This window comes from Hypanus sabinus, chromosome 14 (assembly GCF_030144855.1).
Source record: "Hypanus sabinus isolate sHypSab1 chromosome 14, sHypSab1.hap1, whole genome shotgun sequence".
Taxonomy (NCBI): domain Eukaryota; kingdom Metazoa; phylum Chordata; class Chondrichthyes; order Myliobatiformes; family Dasyatidae; genus Hypanus; species Hypanus sabinus.
In genome coordinates, this window is record NC_082719.1 from 91,601,474 (window position 1) to 91,628,811 (window position 27,338).

Below are 27,338 nucleotides of genomic sequence, written 5' to 3' on the forward strand. Positions count from 1 at the left end.
CACAAGTCCTGGTCATGTGACCACTGACACCAGGCAGACAATCTCTGAAGAGTATTGATAATAGTTGGGAGTGGGAGGGGGGTCACCCATCTTGTAAAGACACTGCCCAGAAGAAGGCAATGGCAAACCACTTCTGTAGAAACATTTGCTAAGAACAATCATGGTCACGGATAAGACCGTGATCACTCACATTCAGACGTGGAACATGATGATGATGATGATTATAAACTTGTGCAGCACGGTAGCATGGCGGTTAGTGTAAAGACTGCAGAGCTAGTAACTGATGTTCAATTCTTATCGCAGTCTGTGAGGAGTTTGTACGTTCTCCCCATGACCGCGTAAAATTCCTCTGGGTGCTCCGCTCTTCTCCCGCAGTCCAAGTACGTGGGCTAAGATGAGTAAGTTCTGGGCTTGCTATGTTGGTGCCGGAAGTGTGGAGGTACCTGTGGGCTGTCCTCAGCACATTCTTGGACAGTGTTGTTCGTTGATGCAAACGATGCATTTCACAATATGTTTCGATGTACGTGACAAATAAAGCTAATTTAAATCTAATCTAAAATTTCAGCCAAATGTAACTCACTTTAAGTAAAAAAGTCACACAACTAGTTTTAAGGCATTGTTATAGCAGAACAGAAGACAGCTTACTCTGCATTTGAACCCTAAGTGCACTAGTCTGACCAGAGGCGATTCTCAGTCAAAAACTGATGTCACAATCCTTGAAGAAGTTACATTTCGCATACATAAAAAGCAACAACAAATACAAAGTGGATTGATTAATGTCAGGGAATTTAGGGGCAGAAATTAAAGATCAAGTCACAAATATATAAGGTTAAGACTGTTGATCCATGGCCCCTCTAATGCCACAATGAGGCCACACTCAGGTTAGAAGAGCAACACCACGTTTTGTCTGTTTAGCCTAAAACCTGACAGTATGAACGTAGATTTTTTTCACCTGGTAATTTCTACCCTCCCCCTCCTTCCTTCTTTCTTTTTCCATTCCCCATCCTGGTTCACTTCTTACCTTTTCTCTTCCCAACTGCCCATCATCTCCCTCCACTGCTCCTCCTCCTCCCCTTTCTCCCTTAGTCCATTGTCCTCTCCTATCAGATTCCTTCTTCTCCAGCCTTTTACCTCTTCCATCTATCCCATCGCAGTTTTGTACTTCATCCCCCTTCCCCCACCCAGCCACCCTCCCAGTTCAAGTTCAAGTTGAACTATCATTCAACAATACATGAATACAGCCAGATGAAACAGCGTCATTCTGTGGCCAAGCTGCAAAACACAGTACCAACATTCATACACTCAGCACAAGGCAAATACAGCACATATAAGAGAGCAAGCACATATAAGATATCGGTATAGTCACACAAAAAATATAGTCCAAGTCCCTGAGTCTATGAATGTTGCAGCAGTCACAGTCGAACACAATACAACTTGTCTTCTGTCGAGCCAACACCAGAGTACAGCAGTGACTTGCACCTGGACGCTGCGCCACAATGTCTCCTTGCCATGACTGAAGCCACGCTCCTCCCCACTGTACGCTAATCACAGTGAATCGGACTTGCAGCTTTCCAATGTCCAACAGAGGCTTGCGACCACAAGAGAAGCAACTAAGCCCATCCTTCTCTGTTAGACCACCCCCAGCCTCTGTGCACCGTCTCCTCTGACGCACAGCAGTACAACCAAGTCCAGCTCCTTCCATTTCTCTACCAACGAGCAACTTGCTGGTGGGGTAGACCTGCAGTAATTTATGTTCTTAAAGTCCAGCAGAGATTTGTGATCATAAAAAATACACTTACAAAAGATAGTATCACCTTTTGGTTGCTCACCCCCCCCCCCCACTGAGAGGCTTCTTCGTCAGAGTGCGCTATCATCTTACTTTTACTTTCTCCCCCTCACCTAGTCTCACCTATCACCTGCCAGCTTGTACTCCTTTGCTTACACCCAGCTTCTTATTCTGCCTTCTTCCCCCTTTTCCAGTCCTGATGAAGGGTCTCAGCCCAAAAATATCGAGCTTATCACTCACCATAGATGCTGCCTAACTTGCTGAGCTTCTCCAGCATTTTGCGTGAGTTCTCATAGGTTGAGCCCAACATCTAGTGCTACAGGCAGATCACCAGCTCAGTGAAAGACACACTTTAGGTAGCCGAACTGCTGTTGATATTGGTTTATTATTGCAACGTGTACCAAGATACAGTGAAAAGCTTGTCTGACATACTGATCATACAGATTAATTCATTACACAGCGCATTGAGGCAGAACAATAACAATACAGAATAAAGTGTAAACACTACAGAGGAAGAACTGTGCAGGTAAATATTAAAATGCTGGATCATTTTGTTGGATCTGGAGATGATATAGTCTAGAAAGTTTTCTTTGGAAGTCAAAAAGCAGGCATAAACCTTATGGTTGTTGTATTGGATATTCATCATAGTGCAGGTCAGAATGTGGTGAACTATGTGCCTGTCTGCACACGCCCCCTTCTGACTGCTCCTGTGGCTCCTCCCACAGGCCCCTGTGTAAAGGCGATCGAGGTCTGACCCTCTGCCTCATTCTCCAGGATGTAATATGATGGTCACTTACTGCTGGTTCCTTCTTCAGTCAATAAAAGCCGATATCTCGCCTTACGTCTCAGAGTGAGTTATTGATGGTGCATTACAGACAGAGTCAGCTTCTCAGCAAGTAAGAAAGAATTAAAGAGAAGCAAGTCAAGTAACAAAGGACCACAGACATTGTGTCCTCCCTTTACACTGCAAATTGGCTGAAGATAGTTAGATAATGGAGTCTTCTTTGATGAAAAAGGACAGTCTCTGATGAAAAAGTCAGCTCTGTGAAAAAGGACAGTCTTGACTAATGCTGCCATGGCATTTCAAAGTCACAAAAAACTAATTTATTTGTGAGTTTCAGATGTCAAACACAGGATCAGAAAAAGCTGCAGCAAGTTGCAAACTCAACCAGCTCCATTGTTGAAAAGAGCTTCCTCAGCATCGAGGACATCTTCAAAAGGCGATACCTCAAAAAGGCAATATCCATCATTAAGGACACACCCCCCACCCCATCACCCAAGACATACACTCGTCTCACTGCTACCATCAAGGAGGAGGTTAGGAGCCTGAAGGCACACACTCAACATTTTAGGAATATGAGAAAGTCTACAGATGCTGAAAATACAGAGCAACACACATAAAATGCTGGAGGAACTCAGCAGCATCTAGATAGTCAATGTTTCGGGCCAAGAACCTTGTTCGAGGCTGAGAAGGAAGGGGGAAGATGTCAGAAGAAAAAGATGGGAGGAGGGGAAAGAGGCTAGCCGGAAGGTGATAGGTGAAGCCAGGTGGGTGGGAAAGGTCAAGGGCTGGAGAATACAGATTCTGATTGGAGAGGTGAGTGGTCATACAGGAGAAAGCGAATGAGGAGGAGACCTAGGAGGAAGTCATTGGCAGGCGAGAGAAGTAAAACGTTAGAGTGGGGAATAGAGGAAAGGGGAAAATTTGTTTACTGGAAGGAGAAATCAATATTCATTCCATCAGATTGGAGGGTACCCAGATAGAGTACAAGGTGTTGCTCCTCCAAAAGTCCTGTTTGGATGGTGCTGAGGTGCTTGCGAAAGTGGTCCCTCGATTTACATTTTAAGGACAGCTTCTTCCCGCTCTGCCATCAGATTTCTGAATGGGTAATTAACCCATGCACTCTGCTTCACTTTTTTTGCTCTCTTTTTCATTACTTATTTAATTTATTTATATTTATATGTATATCTTATGGTAATTTATCATTTTTTATTATTATGTATTGCAATGTACTGCTGCTTCAAAACCACAAATTTCTTGACATATGCCAGAAATACTAAACCTGATTCTGATTCTACACAGAACCAACTATACTGCAAGCTACTGAAATTCAACTGAAATTTTATAGACAGACAGATGATAAAACAATCACTTAAGCAAGCATAAAGGAAGTTAAACTACAAGATAAATAACAATTTAGTTCCTAATCCAACACTATACAAAAAGATATCAGCCAGGAAGTGCTGCAGACTGGCATGTTGCAGTCAGCAGGAGGACGTGCTAGAGATGCATTGAAGCTTGGTGCAGCCAAATCAACGGTTTTGTGGTCAGGGATCGCAGTCGAAAGTCATTCTGTCACAAAACACCGAGAAACTAAGTCAATGGAGGTTGAAGTTTTGTATCACCAAAAGGGAACTACATGGGTTGCAACAGTGTCCTGATACACAACATACTCACACTGCAAGTGTAGAGATGCAATAATATTAAAACACCACTAAGAAAGTGAGGATTTTTTCTATATTTTTGCTTATATTTTTGTGAATAAATTTACATGATTTTAAATACACTTGAAAGGTGTCCTGATGTGCTAAAGAAACAATTGCAGCATATAGTAGGAATAAGGTTTAATATCACTGGCATATGTTGTGAAATTTGTTGTTTAGAGGCAGCAATACATAATAATAATAAAACTATGAATTACAATAAGAAATATAAACAATATATAAATAAATTAAGTAAGTAGTGGAAAAAAGAGAGCCCAAAACATAGTGAGGAAGTGTTCATGGGCTTATTGTGCATTCAGTAATGGATATATCTTTTAATCACTTTCTCTAATTCCAGATCATTTTTGTTCTTGAGCTGGGATGAATTTTGCATTGCTAATGTGAAAACAAAAAATTCCTGTGAGTCTTTAATGTTGGTGGAACTATCCCGGGAATACAATTTGAAAAGAAACTTTGATTTTAAGGAAAGATTAACTTTAAATCTTGGAAAATAACTGTTAGATTTAGAAACAAATCACATTTATCAGACACTAAAATTTTTAAAAGTTGATAAGATATTTAAACACATTGACCTACATATAATATTGTGTAAACTGCACACTTTGAAAGCAGTTCAGCAAATTAATGCCACCAATGCAAATCTTACTTTAGAACTGGAGGGAGGTTTACATATCTCCATGTAACATCTGCTGGACGATGCTGAGGATGTTCTATGAGTCTGTGGTGGCCAGTGCTATCATGTTTGCTGTTGTGTGCTGGGGCAGCAGGCTGAGGGTAGCAGATACCAACAGAATCAACAAACTCATTCGTAAGGCCAGTGAAGTTGTGGGGGTGGAACTGGACTCTCTGACGGTGGTGTCTGAAAAGAGGATGCTGTCCAAGTTGCATGCCATCTTGGACAATGTCTCCCATCCACTCCATAATGTACTGGTTAGGCACAGGAGTACATTCAGCCAGAGACTCATTCCACTGAGATGTAACACTGAGCGTCATAGGAAGTCATTCCTGCCTGTGGCCATCAAACTTTACAACTCCCCCCTCGGAGTGTCAGACACTCTGAGCCAATAGGCTGGTCCTGGACTTATTTCCACTTGGAATAAATTACTTATTATTATTTAATAATTTATGGTTTTTAAATATTGCTATATTTCTACACTATTCTTGGTTGGTGTGACTGTAACAAAACCCAATTTCCCTCCGGATCAATAAAGTATGTCTGTCTGTCTGTGTCTGAGGGGTCAGAGGTGGAGGGGCAGAAAGGGTGAGCACCTTCAAGTTCTTCAGTGTCCACATCTCTGAGGATCTATCTTAGACCCAATTTATCAGAATCAGAATCAGGTTTAACATCATGTCATGAAAGTTGTCTTTGCAGCAGCAGTACAGTGTAATACATAATAATAGAAAAAATGTGAATTACAGTATGTATATATATTAAATAATTAAATTAAATAAGTAGTGCACAAATAGAAATTAACAAAGTAGTGAGGTAGTATTCATGGGTTCAATGTCCATTTAGGAATCGGATGCAGAGGGGAAGAAGCTGTTCCTGAATCACTGAGTGTGTGCCTTCAGCCTTCTCTACTTCCTACCTGGTGGTAACAATGAGAAGAGAGCATGTCCGGGGTGATGGAGGTCTTTAATGATGGATGCCGCCTTTTTGAGGCACCGCTCCCTGAAGATGTCCTGGATACTTTGGAGTCTAATGCCCGTGATGGAACTGACTAAATTTGGAACTCTCTGCAGCTTACTTCAACCCTGTGCAGTAAGCCGACCTCTACTCCCATACCAAACGATGATGCAGCCACACAGCCATTGATACAGTGATGAAGAGTGCAAGCCAGTAGGAGTTGGAGGAGATTTACTATGTCACCTAAAGACTTGGCAAGTTTCTACAAATGTACTGTGCAGAACATTCTGACTGGTTGCATCACCATCAGGAACGGAGGCGCCAATGGTTGGTAACCTCAGCCAGCTCCGTCATGGGCACCACCCTCTCCCCCATCCAGGAGATCTTCAAAAGGCAATCGCTCACCACGTGGGACTGCCCCCTTCTTATTATTACTGTCAGGGAGGAGGTACAGGAGTTAGAAGGCACACACTCAGCACCCTGCTCTACTCACTTTTTACCTATGACCATGTAGCTAAATACAGCTCCAACACCATAAACAAATTTGCTGATGAAACCACTATCGTGGGCTGTACCAAAAGGGATGATGAATCAACATCCAGGTGAGTGGTGTAATAACAACAACCTCTCACTCAATGTCAATAAGACCACAAAAATGATTGTAGACTTCAGGAGCAGTGAAGCAGACATCCAGACAACCAGTAATCACTGGAAGATCAGAGGTGGAGCGGGTCAGTAACTTTAAATTCCTGGGTGTCACTATCTCAGAGGACTTGTCCTGTAATTGCAAAGAAAGCACGACAGCGCCTCTACTTCCTTGGGTGTTTGCGGAGGTTTGGCAGGTCATCGGACACCTTGGCAAGCTGCTCTAGATGTGTGGTGGGAAGTGTGCTGACTGGCTGGTATTCCGGCCTGGTATGGGAACACCAATGGCTATGAGTGGAAAGTCCTACAAAAGGTAGTGGATTTGGCCCAGTGCATCATGGGTAAGCAGCATCCATCATCTGAGATCCTTACCACCCAGACCATGTTCTTTTCTCACTTCTACCATCAGGTAGAAGGTGCAAGAGCCTGAGGACTCTCACCACTAGGTTAAAGAATAGTTACTACCTCTCAACCATCAGGCTGCAGAACAGAAGGGGATAGCTGCACTCATTTAAGGACTCATTTAGGGACGCGGTTATATTATTATTTCATGTTCATTATTTATTGCTATTTATTTATATCTGCATTTGCAGTTTGTTTACAGTGAACAGTTACTGGTCTATAGATTTGCTAAGTATGCCTGGGGAGAAAGAATCTCAGGGTTGTACGTAACGACATGCATGTACTTTGATAATAAATTTTACTTCGAACTTTGAACATGCAATTGGAAAATCAATTTTCTCGGTAAATTGTCCCTAATGTTTCGATGAATGTTAGAAACAGAGGAGGGTTGATAGGGTGCAAGGAAAATGGGACTAATGTTGAATTAGTGTAGGTGGAGTTGGCATGGATTCAGTGGGCCAAAAGGCCCTGCTTCTGTGCTATCCAATCCACAATTTAATGAACTAGCAAGTTACATTTAACTCCAGGTCGTATCTTAACAGTGATTAATCTCACACTACAAATAAAGCATGAAACCTCAATAACTTTCACAGAGATTTATTAGTTATAATGTCAAAAATTTAATTGTGGTTCACTGTTTGCAAAGATTTTAAAAGGGAAGTTATTCAAAATGAGATACGAATTCTGTTCATTTGAAAAACATCAGTGCAACCAACGTCGTGTTAAATAGAACATTGCCGTTATTCACCAGAGGGAGGACATCTGAGAAATGTTTCAGAAGAATGTGCTTTCTCCATAGCAACAAGTAGAACAAAGCGAGTGGGTCTAATAAAGCAGTAGTGGCTTTAATAGGATCAAATGGAAAACACCTACAGAATTTTTCTTCTTCATCTTAATGAGGTTGGTTGTAGAAGTAATAAGCTGGGACCATGAAGAAATCTCAGTTTAGCATAAGAGCATAAAACCATAAAACACAGGAGCAGAGTTAGGCCATTTGGCCCAATGAATCTGCTCTGCCATTTCATCATGGCTGATCCATTTTCCTTCTCAACCTGTCTCCTGCCCTCTCCCTCTACCTTAAATATACCTAAAGACTTGACCTCCACAGCTACCTGTGGCAATTAATTCAACAGATTCACTACTCTCCGGCAAAAGAAATTCCTCCTTATCTCCATTCTAAAAGGGCACCCCTCTATTCTGAGGCTATGTCCTCTGGTCTTAGACTCCACTACCATAAGAAACATCCTCTCCAAATCCACTCTGTCGGGGCCTTTCAGCATTCAATAAGCTTCAATGAAGTCACCCCTCATTCTTCTGAATTCCAGTAAGTATAGGACCAGCCCCATCAAATGCTCTTCATATAACAAGCCTGTCAATCCCAGAATCATATTTTTGAATCTTTTTTGAACCCTCTCCATTGTTAGCACATCTTTTCTAAGATAAGGAGCCCAAAACTGCTGACAATACTCCAAATGAGGACTCACCAGTGCTTTATAAAGCCTCAATGTACATCCTTGTTTTTATATTCTAGTCCTCTTGAAATGAACACTAACATTGCATTTGCCTTCCTCACCACAGACTCAACCTGCAAACTAGCCTTGAGGGATCCTGCAAAGTCATTTTGCGCCTCAGGTTTATGAATTTTCTTTCCAACTTACAGAACTCAAAAATATAATACACATCAACAATAACAAATCATCCACTTCTCTTGGAATCAACAATCCAATTTTGCCCTCATGCGAGAATAAACCTGATTCGGATTCTGATGTGAAGACTAATAATGTTCATTGCAATCTAGGCAGAAATGATCCAGCAACTTCAGGAGAGTAGATGCACAGTTAAAACAGAAACACTCTGTGTAAGAGCATGCCAGTGCCAAAGCATCATCCTACCATGCATTTCAGAACTGGAAGCCACTGAAGGGCATGACGTTAGTGCATTTGTGACGTAGCTACAAACTAGATTACTTCCTTCTTCAGGACTATACAGATTAAAACCAAGAGGTGCTAACTGTGTATGAATGTCATTAGAAAGTCAAGTGTTACCCAGCTCAATGCGATAAATGTTATTCCCTCCTAAACTCCAAGGTACTGAAAATCAACAGTAGTGGAGTTTCATTCCTCCAGTTATTAGTTACTGAAAATTTTAAAGTGTAAAATTTAAAGATTTTAGTCTTTTATCTCTCTTTCTGCACCCAACTTTACAATGGATTCATTGACTCTAAATTACAGATCTTCTCATTTCTTACATTGTTTATTTCACAATGTGATTGGCAAAAGAATATAACAAACCATAATTAGCAAAAACTACAGTTAGAATTATTGTAAATTATATTGAAATTGCAATTACATTCAATCCACATAAAAGATCGTGAAAGCTAGATACTATTACCTTACATATGTATGTCCTAGATGTCACTGTCCTTGCAACAGTATTATCAGTTAAACATTACATCTAAAAGGCTAGTGGGTAGCGGCTCATATGTCACTACTACAGGGCGTGCCAACCCTACCTTACACGAGTCCCGGGCTCAGCTGGCTCCGGCTGACAGTACCCGGTATGGGCCTGTATCCAGGGTTACGGATCCCACTGCCTTGTGGGTATCTTTGGGAGAGGAGAAGGCTAAGGAGTAAACCCTACACAAATCCGGAGTGGGGCCCCTAAGGTGGTTGGATGACGTATCACGTCACCTCCCGGCAGCTCCTGCAGCCAAGCTGATGGCAAATGTACTGCTTTGCATTCCTTTGGACCACATCCGCGAGGCCGAGAGGAGGATTTTGATGTCTGGGCAGCCCAGGATCTCCATATTCATCACCCAGTTCTGCACCCTGGAATGGGCACATCCATTGTCTACTTAGACAGACAGAGCCATTATTATTATTATTATTATTACATCTAAAATCTGGGAAGACATTGCACTCAATGGTGGAAATCTGTTCAAGAGGGAGCTGTGCTACATGAGAGTGACCTGCGCTGTGCTGCAGCGAACAAACCGAAGATGTAAAAGGAGAAAATGAACAACCAAAAGACCCAACTTTTAACCACAGCCACCACTTACTGGTGTGCCTCAGGGATCTGTTCTAGGTCCCCCACTCTTTGTAATTTTTATAAATGACCTGGATGAGGAAGTAGAGGGGTGGGTTAGTAAATTTGCTGATGACACAAAGGTTGGGGGTGTTGTGAATAGTGTGGAGGGTTGTCAGAGGTTACAGTGGGACATTGATAGGATGCAAAACTGGGCTGAGAAGTGGCAGATGGAGTTCAACCCAGAAAAGATTGAAATGGTTCATTTTGGTAGGTCAAATATGATGGCAGAATATAATATTAATGGTAAGACTCTTGGCAGCGTGGAGAATCAGAGGGATCTTGGGGTCCGAGTCCATAGGACACTCAAAGCTGCTGTGCAGGTTGACTTTGTGGTTAAGAAGGCATATGGTGCATTGGCCTTCATCAACTATGGGACTGAGTTCAAGAGCCTAGAGGTAATGTTGTAGCTATATAGGACCCTGGTCAGACCCCACTGGAGTACTGTGCTCAGTTCGGGTTGCCTCACTACAGGAAGGATGTGAAAGCCATAGAAAGGATGCAGAGGAGATTTACAAGGATGTTGCCTGGATTGGGGAACATGCCTTATGAGAATAGGTTGAGTGAACTTGGCCTTTTCTCCTTGGAGTGACGAAGGATGAGAGGTGACCTGATAGAGGTGGAAAAGATGATGAAAGGCATTGATCATGTGGATAGACAGAGGCTTTTTCCTAGGGCTGAAATGGCTAACATGAGAGGGAACAGTTTTAAGGTGCTTGGAAGAGGAGATGTCGGGGGTAAGTTTTTACTCAGAGAGTGGTGAGTGCGTGGAATGGGCTGCCGGCAACTGTGGTAGAGGTGGATACAATAAGGTCTTTTAAGAGACTCCTGGATATTTACATGGAGCTTAGAAAAATAGAGGACTATGGGTAACCCTGGGCACAGCATTGTGGACTGAAGGGCCTGTATTGTACTGCAGGTTTTCTATGTTATTTCATGCTTTTTTTAATTACTATTTCTTTATATCTGCATTTGTACAGTTTGTTTACAGTTAATAGTTCCTTTTGTTTACTGTTCTATAGATTTGCTAGTATGCCCGCAGAAAAAGAATCTCAGGGTTGTATGTGGTAACATGTATGTACTCCCAATTAGTTTTTTTTACACTAACATTGTTTGACTTCCTGTGCACCTTGAACGTTTTTTTAATTTCTAATTTCCAACATCTTGATACTTTTGCTCTTCTGATAAATACTTTGGGACTTTAAGGGCAGGAGAGAACAATATAAAAATGTTAGTCATTTGAAAATCACTGGTCAACTATCACAGAATTAAAGAGAACTTTGTTGATAATCATCAGAGTATGACCAATGATAAGGAAGAGTACAGCAGAAAAACACAATAGAACTTCCTTTAGTTGTTCTTCTCCTGTATCAGCATCTTTGGACTTGTTAGACATCATCTTTATATTTATTTATTTTATTGATTTAGAGGTACAGCGTGCGATAGGCCCTTCTGGCCCTTTGAGTCACACTGCCCAGCAACACATCTATTTAACACTCCTAATCACAGGACAAATTACAATGACCAATTTTCCTGCTAACCAGTCCTTCTTTGGAGTCTGAGTGGAAACCGGAGCACCTAGACTAGAGGAAGCAGTATTCAACATCAGGGACTTTCACCACCCAGGTCATACTCTCTTCTCTCTGCTGTCTCAGGACTCACACCGCCAAGTTCAGGAACAGCTACTACCCCTCAACCATCAGGTTCTTGAACCAAAAGGGATAACTTCACTTGCCCCATCACCGAACTGCCTCACAAATTCTGGACTCGCTTTCAAAGACTTCTCATCTCGTGTTCTTGATATTTTTATTTATGTGTTCATTCATTTATCTATCTATCTATCTATTATTCTTTTTTGCTTTCTTTTGTATTTGCACAGATGTCTTTTGCACATTGGTTGTCCACCCTGATGTTGTGGCCTTCCATTGAATCTATTATGGTTATTGGATTTATGAGTATTTCAGTAAGTAAATGAATCTCAGGGTTGTGTATAGTGACAGATGTAAGTACTTTGATAATATATTTACTTTGAACTTTGAATTGTTTGAACTTTTGATCATCAAGAGCCCTTCCGACTGTCATCTCCCCCATCTACTTTTATTTCTAAAGAGCACAACTACCTTTTCTTCCCAAACCGATGTTCAGTTCAACTCCACATGCCTTCCAGAAATTATTTACAAATTAACTGAATTTTCACATAGCCCACACTCTCATGTTCCTTTCCCTCTCCTCATAGTTTACTTAGGCTCTCTCTCCCTTTGTTCACTTTTCCTCATTTCCACCTTCCCCCATCACTCACATACCTATTCATCTAGGTTTCTTCTCCCCGGTCTACTCTCCCTATCCTCTCTTCCATCTGTCCATTCTTCTTCCTTATCCGGTTCCAGTTACCAACCTGCAAACTCTGTCTCCATCTGTACATTTTTTACTTTATCTGTTTTCACATATCACCCACCAGCTTCCATCTGTGAACTCCTCTCTCCTCCTCTCTTGTTTGACCAGGTTTCAGCTAACACTAACCTGCCCCACGCTTCCTTCTCACCTCTTTATGCTAGCTATCTTCTGTCTCCACACTGAGTCCTAATGCAGGGCCATGACCCTAAACATCAACTATCCATTTTCCTCCACAAATGCTGTTTGATCTGCGAAGTTCCTCCAACAGTTTGCAACTTACAAGGAGGCTGTTTTTAACTAAAACAACCTCTTCTTTTGAGGTCCAATCTGCAGCCTACCTATAACATGGAAATTATCAAGAATAGTTTGTATACATAGAAATGATCTGCATATCATCTCTGCTTACTTACTTACTTACTTACTTATTGCCCAGTATGCCACAGGCATAGGGCAGCAATGAAGGTCCTCCATCGCTACCTACCATCAAACAGATATAGACAGGTTCTTCATTGCTGTTTCCATAACAATTTTTTTAACTAGTCGGGGTTGTTAGCCCTGAGCTGAACCCCCAAACCTGGAGGACTGGTAGACCACTCTTAGTTTGGCCTCTACTCTTTGACCTGTTTGGCATGACCCTACCACGAATCCTGATTCCAGCCAGTATAGCTCTCCGGATCATTGAGACACTCAAGCCTCCAAACCCTATGACAAGATTGTGGAGGATCATCTTTACAAACTCACATAAAATTAATCAGTAATATCATATCAATAAGTTATCAATAAAGTTTAATGAGTACAGAAAAATGTTTAAGAGAAGTTTGGATGGGTACATGGATGAGAAAGGTATGGAGGGCTATGGTCCGGATGCAGGTCGATGGGACTAGGGTATTTAAATGATTCAGCATGGACTAGATGGGCCAAAGGGCCTTTTTCTGTTCTGTACTTTTCTATGTCTCTAAAATTTACAAGGATGTTGCCAGGACTTGAGGAACTGAGTTACAGGTTGACTAGGTTAGGACTTTATTCCCTGGAGTGTTGGAGAGTGAAGGGAGGTATATAAAAACTATAGACAGTGTAAATGCAAGCAGACCTTTTCCACTGAGGTTGGGTGAGGTCATGGGCTAAGGGTGGACACTTCAAGGGGAACACGAGGGGGAATTCTTCACTCAGAGTCTGGAATGAGCTACCAGCAAAAGCGATGGATAAGGGTTTGGGTTCAACATCTAAGAAAGGTTTAGTTAGGAGGGGTATGGATGGCTCTGGTTCAGGTGCTGGTCAATGGGACGAGGCAGAATGAGAAGTCTATGTGTGCCAAAGGCCCTGTTTCTGTGCTGTAATGCTCTATGACTCTATGTGTTTGTGCATATATGAATACAGACGTATAATACACAAGATATCATTTTGACTTTAATAGCTCACATTCGGCTTACTACTCCGCAACCTTTCACCTCATTTGTTCTATCTTTTGTGAGACAAATAACTGGAATTAGTATTGGCGTATTATTATCAGATGTACTGAGATGCACTGAAAAACTCTGGCAATACTGTTTGAACGGATTAAATCATTACAGCTATAATAGAGCTGATAACTCACTTCCATATCCCCAAAACACAGTTGGAATAGCATGTCTCTAGCACCAGGTCTCACTGAGCGCCTGGAGAGTATAAAATCCCAGCAGGAAATAGACTTGCCAGGTGGGCTGTGGTACAAACCCAAAAGAGACCATCTGGATATTAAACATATGATAATAAACATCCAATCTGAATACTGTAGAAAGTTTGTGATATACTTATGTTCCTTTTCCTCCCCTCCATTTTGTTGGATTTTAATATTAAAATAAATTATGGCTAAAAATGAGACCAGGAAGTGGGAAACTTTTATTTGACTGGCATGAATACAATGGGCCAAATGGCTTTATGCATTGTAAATTTTCTGTAATGCGAGGCGATTTTATTTACCTGAAATAAATAATCTATACTAAGACAAATTTCGGAAACTCATCTACAATTGTAAATCCTGTACCAGGAATATACAAAAATTACCAATAGCTTTCTTATCCACTAATTTAAATGTAGCAAAATAAGAAATTATAACATTTTTTAAAGAAATCAAGATTTTTAAAAAGAAATAAGAAATAAAGATTTTTTAAATTTAAATATTTTCTAATTTTTTAAATTTGAATGCTGTGAGATCTCATAGTTCCAGTCATTCTTATGTTTGATAAAAATCTGAACTTGAATTTGAACACATGGCAGAGATCTATAGGAGGACGGATGAGATGTGGTTTTCTATAATCCTCTTATGATCAAGCCTCTCTACCTTGTCAGTGCTGTCACTATAATTGATTGTAAGACAAGAATATTTGGTGTACCTTCACGTTGCGAAACTTGATTGGTCTCTGTACAAATGATTTCATCTTTCAGTGTATGCCACTTGTTTAATTTGCCTTTCTCATGGGAAACATGCACCTTGTTCGTCTTGTGCTTTATATTAAGATGTAAGCTGTAGCCCTCCAGAGTTAAATGGCCGCGTTTGCTGCATTTCCATGCCTGAGCTTGTTGACCACCACAGGGCTCCAGTTTCACAGCTCCAAATTCATTAGGTTTAGGAACCGTCAGACATTGGTTGGTTTTCATGCTGACAATGTAGTTTAGCTGGGAATCCCATCTCCAGTGCTGCTGTGTGGAATCTTGATTACACTCAGTGAGAGATACTCGACTGTTCTCACTGTTTGCCTGGAGACATTTGCCCAGACGGACATTCTTGATGTTGAAGCCTGGAGTCTCTAAGAAAAAGAATATAAAAAGGCATATCACTGTGGCATGATCCACATGCAAATATATTTGTGCAACTTGGACAAGAGTCATTAAATATTTATTGTTAATTGCCTATTTGTTCCTTACCCGAAGTATTTTTGTGCAATTTGCAGCTAAAATGATAACAATTCACATCTGGCTTAATCTATCACCTTCAGCTTTCCTCCACCCCCCCACCCCACCCCACCTTTTTATTCTGGCACCTGCCTCTTTCCTTTTCAGTCATGACAAAGAGTCTTGGCCCGAACAGTCAAACGTTTATTCATTTCCGTAAATGCTGCCTGACCTGCTGAGTTCCTCCAGCGTTTTGTGTGTGTTGCATATACATCCGCGTTCATATTTAATTATTAATTCCCTTTGGTGATACAACAATGTACCTCCATTTTGAAAGGCATGATAAACCAAATGGCTTCTTCAAATTTTGTATGTTATAATCATAGCAAATTTAAAGATTATTTTTGTAGAACTTTCTTCTGTTATTATTAAGTAGCCATTTGAATGAATTTATAATTCTATATATTTTTACAGTAAAAACAAATGAACAAGGCATCATTTTGATTTTAATAGCTCACATCTGGCTTACTACTCTGCAACCTTTCACTTCATTTGTTCTATCTTTTGGAGGACAAATAATTGGAATTAGTATTGGCTTGATATTTTCAAATGCACTGAGATACAATGAAAATCTTTCATACAGATCAAATTATTGCAGTGTATTGAGGCAGAACAAGGTAAAACGACAGCAATGCAGAATAAAGTGTGAAAGTTACAGAGAAGGTGTAGGGCAAGTGAACAATAAGGTGCAAGATTACAACGAGACAGACTGAGGTCACAAGTCCAATTTATCATACTAGGGAAATTCTTATCATCTTATAATTGGGGTAGAAGCTGCCCTTGAGCCTTGTGGTACATGCTTTTAGACTTCTGTTTTTATTTTGCCCAACAGAAGAGGGGAGAAGAGAGTGTCTGGGTTAGGGTCTTTGATTATGCTGGCTGCATTACTGAGGCAGTGATAAATGTAGACAGAGTTCATGGAGGGGAGGCTGGTTTCCGTGATGTGACGGCCCTTGCATTTTGCTCATAAAGGCAGGTTGCCAGCACTACCAAGATTTCTGGACAGCAGCCAGGAAGATAGGATTCTCACATCTCAACTTCATAGTCAGCCATCACCATACTGTACATTTCCTGCAGAGGGAAGGCCATCAAACTAATGGGCACTTGCCAAATAGAGTCAAAGGAGATAACAAAGAAGTAGAGTGTGGGACACCAATGTAAAAATATAAGAAAAAAACAGCGGTTTATCCAGTACTCATACTTTCTCTGTTATTCCACAAAGTCACCACTGATCTTGAACCTCAATACCACTTTATTGTACTAACTCCCTACGCAAATCAGAGTCACATTTACTATCACTGTGCAAAAGTCTTAGGCACCCTAGATATTTTATGGTTTCGAATGGGATGGCCTCTACAGAGACCTGATCTCAACATCGTCGAGGCTGTCTGGGATTACCTGGAAGGACAAAAGCAAGCGAGACAGCCAAAGTCTGCAGAAGAACTGAGGCAAGTTCTCCAAGATGCTTGAAATAACCTAACAGCCAATTTTCTTTTAAAACTGCACGACGGTGTGCCTAAGAGAACTGATGCAGTTTTAAAGGCAAAGGGTGGTCATGCCAGATATTGATTTGATTTAGTTTTTTACTGCCTATTGCTCTTTATGGTATTTTTTTTGATATTTAGAAACTTTTCATTTCATTATTTTTGAAAACATCTTTGCTTTACAGAATGTTTTACATGTGCCTAAGACTGTTGCATAGTTCTGTATATCGTGAAATTTGTTCTTTTGCAGCAGTAGCACTGCGCAAGAATAATAATAATAAACTATTAATTACAATAAGAAATATATATATATAAGCTGTTCAAAAAGAGAGCAAGGAAAGAATAACAATAGTGAGACAGTGTATATGGGCTTATTGTCCATTCAGAACTCTGCTGGCAGAGGGGAAAGGAGCTGCTCCTGAAACCTTGATAGTGTGTCTTCATACTCCTGTCCCTCCTCCTTAATGGTAGCAATTAGAAGAAGCCTGGGTGATGGGAGTCCTTAATGGCAGATATCACCTTTTAGAGGTATTGCCTTTTGAAGGTGTCCTCAGTGCTGGGGAGGCTCGTGCCCATGATGGAACTGGCTGAGTTTTCAAATTTCTGCAGCTTTTTCTGTCTTGTGCAGTGGCCCCTTCAGACCTGATGGTGATGTGACCAGTTAGAATGCTCTCAACAGTACATCTGCAGAAATTTGCAAGAGTCTTTGATGACATTCCAAATCTCCTCAAACTGCTAATGAAATAAAGCTGCTGTGGTGCCTTCTTTGTAATTGCATCAATATGTTGGGCCCAGGCTCGACCTTCAGAGATGTTGACATCCAGGAGTTTGAAACCGCTCACCCTCTCCACTTCTGATCACTTGATGGAAACCTCAACTTCACCTTCCAGAAGTCTATAACCAATCCCTTGGTTTTACAGACATTGGTTGTTGCTGTGACATCTCCTCGTCATCATCTGAAATTCTGCCAACGGTAGCCATGTCATCAGCAAAGTTATAGATGGCGTTTGAACTGTGCTTAGCCACACAGTCATGGGTGTAGACCGAGTTGAGCAGTGGACTAAGCACACATCCTTGAGGTGTGCCAGTGAGGAAGAGATGTTATTTCCGATCAGCACTGACTGTGGTCTCCCAATGAGGAAGTTGAGGATCCAGTTGCAGAGGAAGATACAGAGGCCTAGGTTTTGGAGTTTGTTGATTAGAACTGAGGATATAATTGTGTTGAACACCGAGCTGCAATCAATAAATAGCATCCTGACTTAGCAAATGCTATTGTCTCGGTGATCCAAGGCCAAGTGGAGAGCCAGTGATATAGACTGCTATGGACCTATTGTGGCTCTAGGCAAATTGCATTTGGTCCAGCTTCTTGCTTCAGCAGGAGTTGATTCTGGGTGTGACCAACATCTCAAAGCACAGTGGATGTGAGTGCAAACTGGGCAATAGTCATTTAGGCAACTCCCCCTGCTTTTCTTTTGAAGCTGGTGGGGACCTTTGACTGTAGCTGTGGGAGATTGAAGATGTCCTTGAACACTCCTGTCAATTGGCTGGCACAGGTTTTCAGTGCTCAACCAAGTACCCTATCAGGGCCTGACATCTTGAAAGATGTTCTGATGTCAGCCTCTGAGACAGAGATCACAGATGCTGGTCAGATTAACACAGCTGTAGTTTTATTCTCCCTTTCAAAGCATGCATAAAAGTTGTTAAGCCCATCGCAGCCATTCGTGATGCTAGGTTTTGCCTTGCAAACCCTGCCAGAGCTGAAGTCCATCTGATTCCATCTCTAACTTCAGAGTTGTTTCTCGCTCTCAAAACTGGTTATACCTGTGCTTCTGGCATAGATCTCCATCACCAGTCTTGAGCGACACAGACCTGGCAAACAAGAAAACTCCTGGTTCATCCATGGTTTTTGTTTTGGGAATGTTGAGCATGTTCTTGAATTCCCGCACAGGTCTTGATGAAGTCAGTGACATCCGTGACATATTCACTCAGACTCAAAGATAAATCTCTGAATATTGTCTAGTCCAGCAACTCAAAGCAGACCTGTAAATGCTCTTCCGCCTCCCCTGACAATATCTTCACACCTCACCACTGCTGCTGCTGACTTTATTCTCTGCCTATACACTGAGCGTAGAAGTGATCGGACTTCTCATAGTGTGGGGGCTGGGATGGCACCGTAAGCATTCTTGATGGTGGTATAACGGAGGTCAAGCGTGTTGGCTCCTCTGCTCCACGGGTGATATACTGATGGTAGTTGTTCTGAGATTTCTCAGGCTGCCCTGGTTGGAATCCCCAGGAATGACAGGGAAGGCATCTCCATCACAAAAGAATTAAAATCTATCAGTTCTGTCTTGAACATTCAGCACTGAGTGACCTTACACAGCCTTGCTGAGTAGTTCTGAGTGTAAGAGTTATCACGGAGACGTGGGAATCGGAGATTAATTCTGGTGCTGTCTGTAAGGAGTTTGTATGTCCGCCCTGTGAACATGTGGGTTTCCCCCGGGTCCTTCCACATTCCAATGACCTACAAGTTTGTAGGTTCATTCACAACAAGGTTCCTCCAAATATAGAACCAACAGCCTTTCAAACTCCCATCCTCTAAAAAGTACCCAGACCTTCAATTTATTTCTACTTCGGCGGATGACCTCATTCTCCCACTTTATATTCTGTGTGCCATAAACTTTTCACAAAGACTACCTTATCTGCTGAATGTTTCCAACATTTTGTGTTTTTTAAAAAATTTCATACTCCACTAATTGCAGTTTTATGATTTTTGGCTCATAACTATCATTTGATTAAGTATCACATAATGGACATTTATCAAGTTGAATACCACAGTGGGAGCCATAAGACATAAGACCATAAAATTAAAAAATAGGCATCCGTTAGTCTCGAGAGACCATGGATTTGCGCCTTGCAAAGTTTCCAGGGCACAGGCCTGGGCAGGGTTGTATGGGAGACCAGCAGTTGCCAGTATTTTATGGGAGGCCATAAAATATAGGAGCTGAATTAAGCCATTTGGCCTAACAAGGGTGTTCCACTATTTCATCATGGCGGACCCATTTCCCTCTCAGCCCCAATCTCTACCTTCTCCTCTCATATCTTCCTGCCCTGACTAATCAATCAACTTCTGCCTTAAGTATACCAAATGACACGGCCTCCACAGTCGCCTATGGCAACAAATTCCACCGATCCTCTCACAATCTCGGGCTAAAGTATGTCGAAGTGAATACAGAAAACAGTTAACTTTATTGGAGAGAAATGAACACAGGTATTCCCAAAATGTTAGTACATGGATCACGCCTTCTTTGATTTGGTTTATTATACTGAGATTATACTTTCAAAGTATGAAAATGAAACACAACTTCGTAAACTGTGGGGAAGTTAAAAGCAGAATTTCGGTCGCTGATGGATGACAGAATGGCTGACGAAATTCAAAAGGCAAAGCGCGATTTAGTTCAGGAAACAGAAAAAAAGATGCACGAAATATCAGTTCAGAACTTCAAGGTAGATTTATTATGAAAGTACATATATGTCACCATACACAACCCGAGATTGGTTTTCTTGCGGGCATACACAGTAAGTCCAAGAACCACAATGGAAGACCGCACCCAAAAGGGCAAAAGCAAGCAAACTGCGCAAATAGCAAAGAAAAAATAAGCGATAAATATCGAGAATATGAGATGAAGAGCCTTTGAAAGTGAGCCCATAGGTTGTGGAAACTGTTCCGTGATGGGGCGAGTCAAGTTAAGCCCGTTTGGTGTAAGAGGCATTTTGGCTGAGGGGTAGTAACTGTTCCCGAACCTGGAGCACTGAGAGCGGGTCTGTGGCGCGAATCCAGCGCTGCTGTTTGGACACTTCGTGACATATACTCCATTGTTCCATTTGCATGGATATTTATTGGTTTAACAATTATTTTTAAATGATTTTGATAGCTTGCATCTCAGACACAAAACTTTTTTGCAATTAGTTACCTTTGAAGTTTCCGCCTTCCCAGTAACCAGTCCCCATTACATTCAACTATGGTTTATTTTTGACGCAATGCCAGATTTCAGATATGAAGCACACTGCTTGAGAAAACGTTTAAATCTCGCATCCTGCATTAAGGCGAAATATTAAAGGGGAAGTTCGCCTTACCTTCAAATAAAGTTACTTGAGGAAAACAGGCGGCAAGCAGCACCAACGGGACTAGCCTCATCTCAGCTTCTGTCAGACTCCCTAATGAGTAACACTATTCTGCTGTCGCGATTATATCGCAGAAAGAACACTCAAAGGCTTTTTGCACTGATCCGAATCTTCCCTTCGCTTAAGCAGACTTCTTTCTCCCTTTACATCTATCTAAGCAAGACATCACATATCAAGTTGTGCCAGTAACTCCCGTCTCAAGGTTGGGGAAAGATTAAGTTCTGCTTACTTGTCGCTAAAGTTACGTGGACAGAATTGTTGAATAGGCTGGTTGAGTCAATTCTGGAAAAGGGGTGGACAAACTCGAATAGACCCCTTTATTGTGATCGGATTACTTTAGATCAAGTCGGTCTAACGGTCCCCGGGATGATATTCCTCCTATGCAAAATTAATAGCAACAGACGTTTAACGCAGATTCACTAATCTAACACATAAAGAAAGTTTTGGAAATAAACCTAATAAATGGAGAAGAAGACTGCGAGTTAACTTTCCAGTTCTGTGATCTTTCATCTACGCGGTCCCTTCACAACAGAGATGAGGAGGAAGTTCTTTAGCCAGAGGGTGGAGAATCTGTGGAATGCATTGCCACAGACGGCTATGGAGGCCAAGTCATTGGGAATTTTTAAAGTGGAGGTTGAGAAGTTACAGGGAGAAGGCAAGGGAATGGGATTGGAAGGGATAATAAATCAGCCATACTGGAATGGAGGAACAGAGTTGATCGGCCGAATGTTCTAATACCACTCCCATGTTTTATGGTTTTAAGTTCATAGAACACAGAAACAGGCCCTTCAGCCCATCTAGTCTGTGCCAAACTGTTAATCTGTTTAGTCTTACCAACCTGCTCCCAGACCATAGCCCTCCATATCCTCCCCATCCATGTACCTATCCAAATTTCTCTTAAGTGTTGAAATCAAACTCAAATCCGCCACTTCCGTTGGCAGTTCACTGCACTCACCTACCACCCTCTGAGTGAAGAAGTTCTTCCTCATTTTCTTATGGTCAAAAAGTCAGGAGGCACACATCCCTGATTGCCCCGTGAAGGTGAACTGCCTTCTTCACCTGCTGCATCCATCTGGTGTTTAACAACTGCCCTCAGATGGAACCGGAAATGTGTATAATGTTAATGAAACAATAAATGTTACTATGAATATAATAGGGACAGATGGGCTTGTGATGGCTTTAGTTTGGTGGCTTTGGGCCTGTACCCATTGGAATTCAGAAGAATGGTGGGGGGGGGGTGTGGAATCTCACTATGGAAAGGATTTAAACTTTTGAATATACCTACATACTGTATATTTCTTATTGCAATTTGCAGTAATTTTTATGTATTGCACTCTACTGCGGCCACAAAACAACATGGTTCACGACAACCGGCAGGACAGTAGCGTAGTGGTTAGCATGTTTTATAGTACAGGTGACCTGGGTTCAATTCCCGCCACTGCCTGTAAAGAGTTTGTACTTTCTCTCCGTGATGGCGTGGGTTTCCTCCCACAGTCCAAAGATGTACCTTCTGGTAGGCTACTGGTCATTTGAAATTGTCCTGTGATTAGGCTAGGATTAAGTCACAGGATTGAAGGGCCTGTTCCACACTCTATCCTGCTAGATAGATAGATAGATGAATGAATGAATGAATAAATAAATAAATACATACATACATACATACATACGCAGGCAAGTAAGTAAGTAAGTTGGTGACACTAATCCTGATTCTGATTCTAATTCTGCTCATTTAAAAAGTTAGGCATAAAAAGCCTAAATTGCTTGCAAGCAGAGGCTGGAGAGGTAGAGGTCATGGTGACTGGTAAAAGGTATTCCACATTGGCATTTCGACCAATTGCTTTATAACAGATTGGGGCAGGTAATGTTTCATATGTACAGATAAAATATGAATTACTTGGTAGTGATTATGGGTTAAGTTTTAAGTTAACATGAAATTACTAAAATTTACAACCAAACTCCCTTTCATAAACTGAGATTAATAGTTTGAGTAACAACCTCAAGATGTGAAACTGTTGCGATTTGTGGATTTTGTGTCCAATGTGACAACAATTATGGTAAAGTCTGTGGTCTGAGGAAGTTCGGTGTTCAAAGTAAAATTTTATTATCAGAGTCACCACATACAACCCTGAGATTTATTTCCTGAGGCATTCTCAGCAAAATATAGAATGATAACTGTACACGATCAATGAAAGATCAACCAGAGCATAAAAGACAACAAACAGTGGAAATGCAAATATAAATAAATAGCATAAATAACAAGAATATGAAATAACAAGATAAAGAGTCCTTAAAAGTGAGATCATTGGTTGTCATCTCAATAGATGAGTGTAGTTATCCACTTTCGTTCAAGAGCCTGATTATTGAGAAGTAACTGTTCTTGAAACTGCTGCCGTGAGTTCTGAGGCACTTTTATCTTCTACCTGATGGCAGCATGGCCTGGCTGGTGTAGATCTTTGATGATGGATGCTGCTTTCCCATGACAGTGTCTCATGTAGATGTGCTGTATGGTTGGGCGGGCTTTACCTGTGTTGTGCTGGGCTGAATCCATTACCTTTTGTAGGATTTTCCATTCAAAGGCATTGGTGTTCCCAAACCAGGCCATGATGCAGCAAGTCAATACACTCTCCACTACACATCTAAAGAAGTTTGTCAATGTCATGCTGAATCTCCTCTGACTCCTAGGGACACTGTCGTGCTCTCTTTGCAATTTACATGATGGGTCCAGGACAGGTCCTCTAAGATAGTAACACTTAGGAATTTAGAGTTACTGACCCTTTCCATCACTGAACCTTCAATGAGTATAGGCTCAAGGAGCTCTGGTTTCCTTCTTCCCTGGCAGCAGCAGGAATTGAACCCAAGTCACCTGTACTGTAAAACATGGTCTTGAACTGATTGGTTCAAGACAAAGGAACCAATCAGTTCCTTGGTCTCGCTGACGTTGAGTGAACTGAGGAGATGGAGTCTGATCTGTAAATGTTACAAGATCATCTGATCAAAGGAAAGGTTACCAAGACATTTTGCTCCAGAAGACAGATAAGCCCCTTGGAATACCTACATTAGAACTGTGGTCACCTGCAGGAGGGCGTAACTGTGTGAGTTGGGCACAGAGATCCAAGAGTTGTAATAATGCAGGGATCAACATCAAACAGGAGATTCGAGATAACAAGAGATAATACAGTAATAACGTGATTTTAATCTACATAAATTGACAAAAGACAATCAATATGTAGGGTCTGGGCCCGAAATGTCGACTGTTTACTTATTTCCATAGACGTTGCCTGGCCTGCTGAGTTCCTCCAGCATTTTGTGCGTATTACTTTGATTTCCAGCATCCACAGATTTTCTCTTTTTTGTGAATATATTGAAATGATTTGGTTGCAGGAACAGATAAGGGCCTTTTCCTCTTTGGAGTGAAGGAGAATGCGAGGAGACTTGATAGAGGTGTACATGATAAGAGGCAGAGATCAAGTGGAGAGCCAGAGACTTTTTCTCAGGGTGGAAGTAGCTAACACTAGGGGCATAATTTTAGGTTGACTGGAGGAAAAGGGATGTCACAGGTAATTTTTCTTCAAACAGAATGTGGTGGGTGCATGGAACACCCTGCTAAGGGGTGGTAGTAGAGGTAGATATATTGGGGCATTTAAGAAACTAAGATAGGCACATGGATGATAGAAAAGTGGAGGGCACTGTGGGAAGGAAGGGTTAGATTGATCTTATAGTAGGTTAAGAGGTTGGCATAACAGTGTGGGTTGAAGGAACTGTACTGTGCTGTGATGTAACATTCTATGTTCTTCGGGCATTATTTTCTAAATTTGCTGATGACACAGAACTGGGTGGAAATGAGTTTTTGGGATGCAAGGTGATTTGGACAAATTGAGTTACTAGATAAATATATGCCAGGTGCAGTTTGGTAGGAAAACAGAAAGACACTGTCCTATTTAAATAGAGGCAGACTGGGAAATGTTCATGTACAAAGGGACTCCAGTGTCCTAGTAGATCAGCCACTGAAAGCAAACATGCAAATGAGTGCAACAAGTAATAATGAAGACAAATCGTGTGTTGGCTTTCATTCAAATTCAAGTTTATTATCATCTGACTGTCCATAAAAATGGAATAACCAAATGAAACAACATTCTTCTGGACCACAGTGCATCCACAAAACATATATCACACACAGCATGTAAAACAAAATATTACCACAAATAAGTTAATAAAATATAATTCAAACTGCATGTAGTGTGCATGCAGGTTGTAAACAGCAAATAGCTCGCTCTCCTAGTGAAAAGACCTAGCAGTTGGCAGGGCATTAATTAATCTCACAGTCTGAGGAAGAAGCTGCTACCCAGTCTAGCAGTCTTGGTCCTAATGCTCCTGTACCTCCTTCCTGATGGTAGTGGGTCAAAAAGTTTATGGGATGGGTGATAAAGATCCCCAGTGAGGCTTTGCACCCATCGTATACAACACTCCTGGTAAATGTCACAAGTAACAGAGATCATGGCAAGGAAATTAGTGCAAAAATGTCCTACTACAATTATACAAGGTCTAGGTGTGACCACACTCAGACTATTGTGGGCTGTTTTGGTCTCCTTAGCAAACAAAACATACAGAGATATGCAACAGATGTGCACTGGACTGCTTCTTGTGTTGGTAAGTGTATTGTGGAAGAAGGGATTAAGTTGGCTAGATTCATATTCCCTAGAATTCAAATAAATGACTGGGGAAAGTACACATTAAAAGACACCAAAAATCTGATTATGCTAGACCAAACTAGATGCAGAATTTTTCCTTTAGTTGGGGAAAGGTGCAGTATTGAACAAGGAGCCTCTCTTAGGATATAGGGTAAGAAGTAAGGTGAAGAGAAATTTGTTCACCTGATATGCAACACACCTGTATAATGCCTGATCCATGTAAAGTTTTCTATCCACATACCTGTCCAAAAGTCTTTTAAACATTCTGATTGCATTCACATCTTCAGCTTCCTCCAGCAGGTTATCCCCTCGCTGCCCCTGAGAGTTTTTATTCCCTCTCACCTTAGATGTATTTTTAGACTCCCCTACCCTGGGAAACCTGGCAATTTAGCTTCGATTCTATCTACTACTAATGACAAACACAAAGAAGTCGGCAGCTACTGGAAGTCCAAAGCAACACACACACAAAGTGCTGGAGGAACTCAGCAGGTCAGGTAGCATTTATAGAAATGAATAAAGAGTCAATGTTTTGGGCTGAGACCCTTCTTTAGGACTATTAATAGTGTTGGAAGCCAGTTCACTGAATATATTTAACAAGGAGGTGGACAGATTTCTAGACACAAAAGGCATCAAGGGAAGCAAGAGAAAATCTGCAGATGCTGGAAATCCAAGCAAGCAACACACACAAAACGCTGGAGGAACTCAGCAGGCTGGGCAGCATCTATGAAAAAGAGTACAATCAACATTTTGGGCTGAGAACCTTCGTCAGGACTGGAGATAAAAAGATGAGAGAGTAAGAAGGTGGGGGAAGTAGCAGGAATGTTGAGATGCAGGATTGTACTGAATGATGCAGAAATGTCAAAGGACCAAATGTCCTTCTCCTAGATCCTTACTCATCCTAAAGTACTAGATTCTTACTCATCCTGAAGTACTAGAACCTTTCTCATCCTAATTTTCATGTTTCTGTGAGGACAAAGGCTGGGGTTAAAGGGCCTTTGAAATTCTATGAAAGGCCATTTAGAAACAAAGATCTGCTACATACTAATTCCAACTTTTTTTGGGTAGCCATTCTGGGGCAACACAGTAGCATAGTGGCTGGTGTAAAGTTATTACAGAGTAAGTGACCTGGGTTTAATTCTACCACTATCTGTAAGGAGTTTATACGTTTTCCAGATGACTGTCTGGGGTTTCTCTGGGTGCTCCAGTTTCTGCTCACATTCCAAAAATGTTTGGGTTAGTAGATTAATTGGTCAAATGGGTGTAATTAGACTGTGCTGGCTTATTGGGTCTGAAAGCCCTGTTCCATGCAGTATCTCTAAACAAAATAAAGAAACATGGAGGGTACTTGTGCTACTTGCAAAATAGGTGGCATGCCCATTATGCAGAAGAGAAGAACTTGGCTGTTTAGTTGTGGCACAGCTTTAAGGAAATGGCTAATAAATCAGAAAGTTATTTTTGAAACCTCAGAGACCCCTTTCTGAGTGGCTGGTATTCCTGTGACAATAAATTATTCTAATTAGAGGTTATGAAACCCTAATTAAGATATGGAATATCTAAAAATAAAAATAAAGCAAGTATCACATTGAAAGACTTGCTTTAGGTAGGACAGT

At 41.3% G+C, this 27,338-nt stretch overlaps 1 protein-coding gene across 1 annotated transcript in view; it reads right to left on the reverse strand.

Annotated features, from left to right (window-relative positions):
* The window catches only part of si:dkey-245n4.2 (uncharacterized), a 39,593-nt gene extending 17,386 nt beyond the window's left edge, over positions 1 to 22,207 (reverse strand). Inside the window, exons 1-2 of the mRNA XM_059989639.1 lie at positions 20,993 to 22,207; positions 14,816 to 15,229 (exon numbers count right to left, since the gene is read on the reverse strand). Of these exons, the coding sequence (XP_059845622.1) occupies positions 14,816 to 15,229; positions 20,993 to 21,053 (475 nt within the window). The 5' untranslated portion in view covers positions 21,054 to 22,207. The remainder of the gene's footprint in view (positions 1 to 14,815; positions 15,230 to 20,992) is intronic.
* Positions 22,208 to 27,338: the final 5,131 nt, after the last annotated feature.